Genomic DNA, 4,499 nt, shown 5'->3' with positions numbered 1-4,499 from the left:
TTATTTATTGTGGGTTGAAAACCCTATATGCTCACCAGGCTCCCAAGTCTGGCCCACTCAGTTTATTTGTATCACATGTATCGATACGAAAGTTGCTTTACACTGAGAGATTAAAAAAGAAGTAGATCACTAGTGTAAATGAATGTAAGTTTTGTTTATGCTTATGTTTTTGTATTGACAATGACATCCCAATGGTTTAAGTAAATAAAATTCATTTCTTCGGAAATGATTTGATAACATAGTTATCATGTTTATCTGGGAATAAATTCCGCAACACTTTTAATCAAATGATTACTCTGAAATTATTTTAAAATCATAAATTAAATCGGTATTTTCTGGCCGTGAAATTGAGGATGTCACAGGTACCAACGGTACTGCCATGAGAATTGCTCCGAGAATAAGGAGAAGTGTTTTGCAGGTTGAAGAAGCCAAGCCACACTTCTTATTTCCTTTCCTTTTCGTTTTATCATACACACACATTTACAAACAAATATATGTATGTATACAAACAAGGTTGGAAAAAACTAAGATTGCAAGAATAAATTTCCAGCCACTAACGAGAATAGAAAAAAAATAAGAATACGAGAATGATGCATATTTTTCACAAAATTGTTTAAATTTATAATTAGTATTAAACCTAATTATTTTTGTTCTATTTTTTGTATTAAACGCGTTAACTTTCTAATCTTACAAATATATCGGATTCTTTAATGGTTTTAGGTAGGGATGAACATATGGACCGGGGAACCGGCCGAACCGGTATCGGAACCGGAATCCGATGGAACCGGTCGGGCCGGGACTGGGACGATATTGTTGTGGATTTTTGGAACCGGGAACCGTAGGAACCGGAACCGGTAGAACCGGCAAAAACCGGAACCGTATGTTGCTATTTCTCGATGACCGGTTCTAACATTCAAGACACGACAAGAACCGGTAGGAACCGGGAACCGGTAGAACCGGTGGTCCGGTTCGGTTTTTAATTTCGGCCGACTTCGGTTCCACGGCCGGGTCCGGTTCGGGCCGGTTCCAGCCGGGTCGGTTCCTTCGCTCATCCCTAATTTTAGGGGTCGACGAAAAGAAAATATGATCTAAATTAAATTGTTGCTATAGCATGTAGACATGGTATTTTCTAAACATTTTGATAGCATTTTTAGTTTTTCAAGTGTTTTTTTAACGTTTGAAATAGTTATTTACTAAATTCTCACACTAACACAAAATTTGATCTGTTTAACCTGATATTGAAGGTCATTATGGGTTTTTTAAGCACTTTTAATGATTGATTGCCTTCTAATAACGTTTATTTTAACTGACTAGTGTTTAATACACATTATAAGAGTTTATTATCCTAATTATAATAATAACATATGCATTAGGTCCTAAGTCTGAAAGTACCTGTTTCAAACTAGAAGGATATTGATATTTTTGGTAATTTTAAAATGTTGATAATGTAATTTTTGTGATTCTCTCTAATTCTGTATTATTAATTCTTAAGAAATACAGTATTGTTTTTACAATTTAATAAATAAATAACGGAGAGAGATCTGATTTAATAATTAGTATTGGAAAATGCAACGTGACGCCACTGTTATACCATCACAAGGAATCAAACAAACACACCACTCGTCTTTACTCTCTCCCCCTCCCTCCCTCCCTCCCTCCTTCCCTCTCACTGTTGACTGTGAGTGCCACTGCAAAAAGCTTATTCTTCTCTCCCTGTGCAACTTTTGCAGACCCAAAACGCCATTAAACGAAGGGAAAGCTTTCCCCCTTTTCTTTATTTATTTATACCCCCTCCTTTCTCTACTCCTCATTCACACTCTTCAAACCAATTAATCAACCAACCCCCAATTTACTTACTCTGGCTTTTCCTACCATGGACGTTTTCAGCCTTCTCAAATTCTGGCGAAATGCCGGCGTCGGAGACCCCATTAGCGCCGGTGATTTTGATATTACGGACGACGAAGGATCATTTTTCGATTTGGTTTTCACAAATCCGAACAATCTCGAAGACCAAGAATGTGGCGAATCTCCTTCTGTCAACGTCATTAGTGGCTTCCACAGTGACCACTACCAACAATTTTCAAAGTTGGGTGGCGCTGATTCAAAGTCAAATCACACTTATTCGTCTCCCCATGCCGTGTTTTTCAACAATAAGAGGAAAATTTTGCCACTAGATTCCTCCAATACGAAGACGCCGAGGTCTCCGTTTCGAGGTTTGATGCTGGGGTTTCAGAATAACAAAACCAAGTTAGACAAGAAGGAAATGAAATGCGAAATCGAAGAGGTTACGATTAGTTCATTGCTCAAAAGAGATAACAGTTTCAGGAACAAATTGAGGTCGGAGAAGTTTCTAGATCATGATCAGATGTCGTCTAAGCGTTTCTCGAAGGACGTTGTTCACAAGTACTTGAATCTGATTAAGCCTTTGTATATTAAGGTCTCGAAAAAGTCTAACGACAAGGTGAAGTCGCCGGATCAGACTTCCTTCCCGTCGTCGTCTCCGGCGACTGCACCCGTATTTTCTCCAAGGAAGGAAGAGAAACCGTCAGGGAGGACAGTATTTAAAGAGGTCCGTAAGCATTTAGGCAAAAGTCGCTCCTCTTCGTCATCCTCCGCCACCATTAAATCGATTCCGTCACCGGCGTCCAGGAACGACGATTCAGCTTTGCAACAACAAGACGGAATCCAAAGCGCCATACTACACTGCAAAAGGTCGTACAATTCACCTTCTCAAGGTAAACATTTTTGCTTCAAAATCCGGTTCAGTATTAAACGTTTTAGTTCAGTAAATAAAATTGGAAAATATTATTTAAGTCACCGTCCAAATTGATGTCAGAATCACGGGATAAGATCATTTCATGGAGACATAATATATTCAATTGCCAATCTGCTTTCAGGGTGCAATGTTCTTTCAAGATCTGGAAGTGCTCCATCTCATGGGCCTCGAATCTCCATTGATGAAGAGAAAAGAAGCAGCATCTGATCTAAAGAAGAAATGGCGGGAATATATATTCATGTATTTAGTTTAGTACACTGGTTAGTACTAGTAGCATCATAAAAAAAATTAATGTGTGAAAATTTAGAAAGAAAGAAGTATGTGGTAGCAAAGTGGAAAAGAGTCGAAGTGGAAGGTGGTAAGTAGGGTTTTGATGTAAAGTAAAGGGTGATGATTATATCATCAGAAATTCAGAGTTGTGACAGGGAAGATTAAAAGAAATGATGAAGAAAATCTTTTGCTTGTTGTGTGTTGCACTCTTTATTATAAAATATAAAATATAATATTTATATTTTTAAAACACATATATACCTATCACATTTTAACCTTTAGACTTTTACTAACTATCAGAGGTGTACAGGTTTATCTATTTGATTATTAACAATATATTGAGTATTTTATTTGTAAAATAATAAATTGCAGGTTTTAAACAATGGCGTGTTCGGCACACAACGTTTGGGAGCTTTTGGTCTGTAGCTTTTAAAAAACGCTAGTAAAAAAGAAAATGTTTCGTTCGGCGACAACAAAGTTTAGTTTTTAACCTAAACAAAACGTTCCAAAATCAAAAGCTACATGAAGTAGCTTTCAACAAAACGCTTCAAAATCAAACGCTACCTGTTACGGTAGTATCCTTGAATCATATTAAGAATCCTCAAATATTTTTGAAGCCTCAGGATCCTTAAACATATCCCGGGATCCTGACTATTACTACTCATATTTCTAACATTTATAATGACTATATTTTTTTTTTCTCATATGTGCAGAACTAGTCAACGCAAGACCAATTCTCAACAGAGAGTCATCTCAACCAGACAAAAGAACTGGAATACCAAGTCAAATAACGTTCATATGCTGATTCCGGAGGATCCCGAAATTATCAGACTTTTTGTTACTTACAACAGACTATAAATAACATATGTATCTAGCACACAATATACACGATTAACTCTAGCATTACTCATGTACTCGTATCATCTTCGTCTTCTTTGTAATTTCATAATTAATCAATAAAATACATCAAGACAGATGATTATTATCACCTCCCAAGGTTTTATGCTGGAGATCCTACAAATGATCAAGGGCTTTCCTTGTAACTCATTTGTCTCACTTTGATTACCATTTGATACTTACATTACACTAACACCACACTCTCTCATACAATTTGGTCGAATTACACTTGATCAATTTTTGACCAAAACAATTTGGCGCCCATCGTGGGGCCGTGATGTTCATAATCGTTCGAGAATCATGTCTACCCAATCAACCTTATCATCTTCCTCTATTCCACCCATTTCATCTAAAAACCTTCCTCCACCCCCAGGGGGATCTCCTAAGAAAGCCTCTGAGGCACCGAAGAAAAACACCTCTCTGGTCACTACCCAATGATTTCATGATCCTCCTGTGCTGATTTCCAATAAGGAAATCTTCGCTATGATGAAGAGACTGGAACAAAAAGTCACTCAACAACAGGAGGATAACAGGACAATACTCAAGGAAGTGGAGA

General features: G+C 37.3%; 1 protein-coding gene across 1 annotated transcript; it reads left to right on the top strand.

Annotated features, from left to right (window-relative positions):
• The first annotated feature begins 1,650 nt into the window (after positions 1 to 1,650).
• LOC145161669 (putative membrane-associated kinase regulator 2) lies at positions 1,651 to 3,238 on the top strand. The gene is made up of 2 exons (XM_079081248.1): positions 1,651 to 2,735; positions 2,898 to 3,238. The coding sequence occupies exons 1-2, from the start codon at positions 1,874 to 1,876 to the stop codon at positions 2,981 to 2,983; spliced, it is 948 nt and encodes a 315-aa protein (XP_078937374.1). The 5' UTR covers positions 1,651 to 1,873; the 3' UTR covers positions 2,984 to 3,238.
• Positions 3,239 to 4,499: the final 1,261 nt, after the last annotated feature.

Source organism: Lactuca virosa, chromosome 2 (genome assembly GCF_052849685.1).
Source record: "Lactuca virosa cultivar CGN04683 chromosome 2, Lactuca_virosa_CGN04683_v6, whole genome shotgun sequence".
Lineage (NCBI taxonomy): Eukaryota > Viridiplantae > Streptophyta > Magnoliopsida > Asterales > Asteraceae > Lactuca > Lactuca virosa.
The sequence above is the reverse complement of the archived record's forward strand: the minus strand, read 5'-3'. Positions and strand labels throughout refer to the sequence as shown.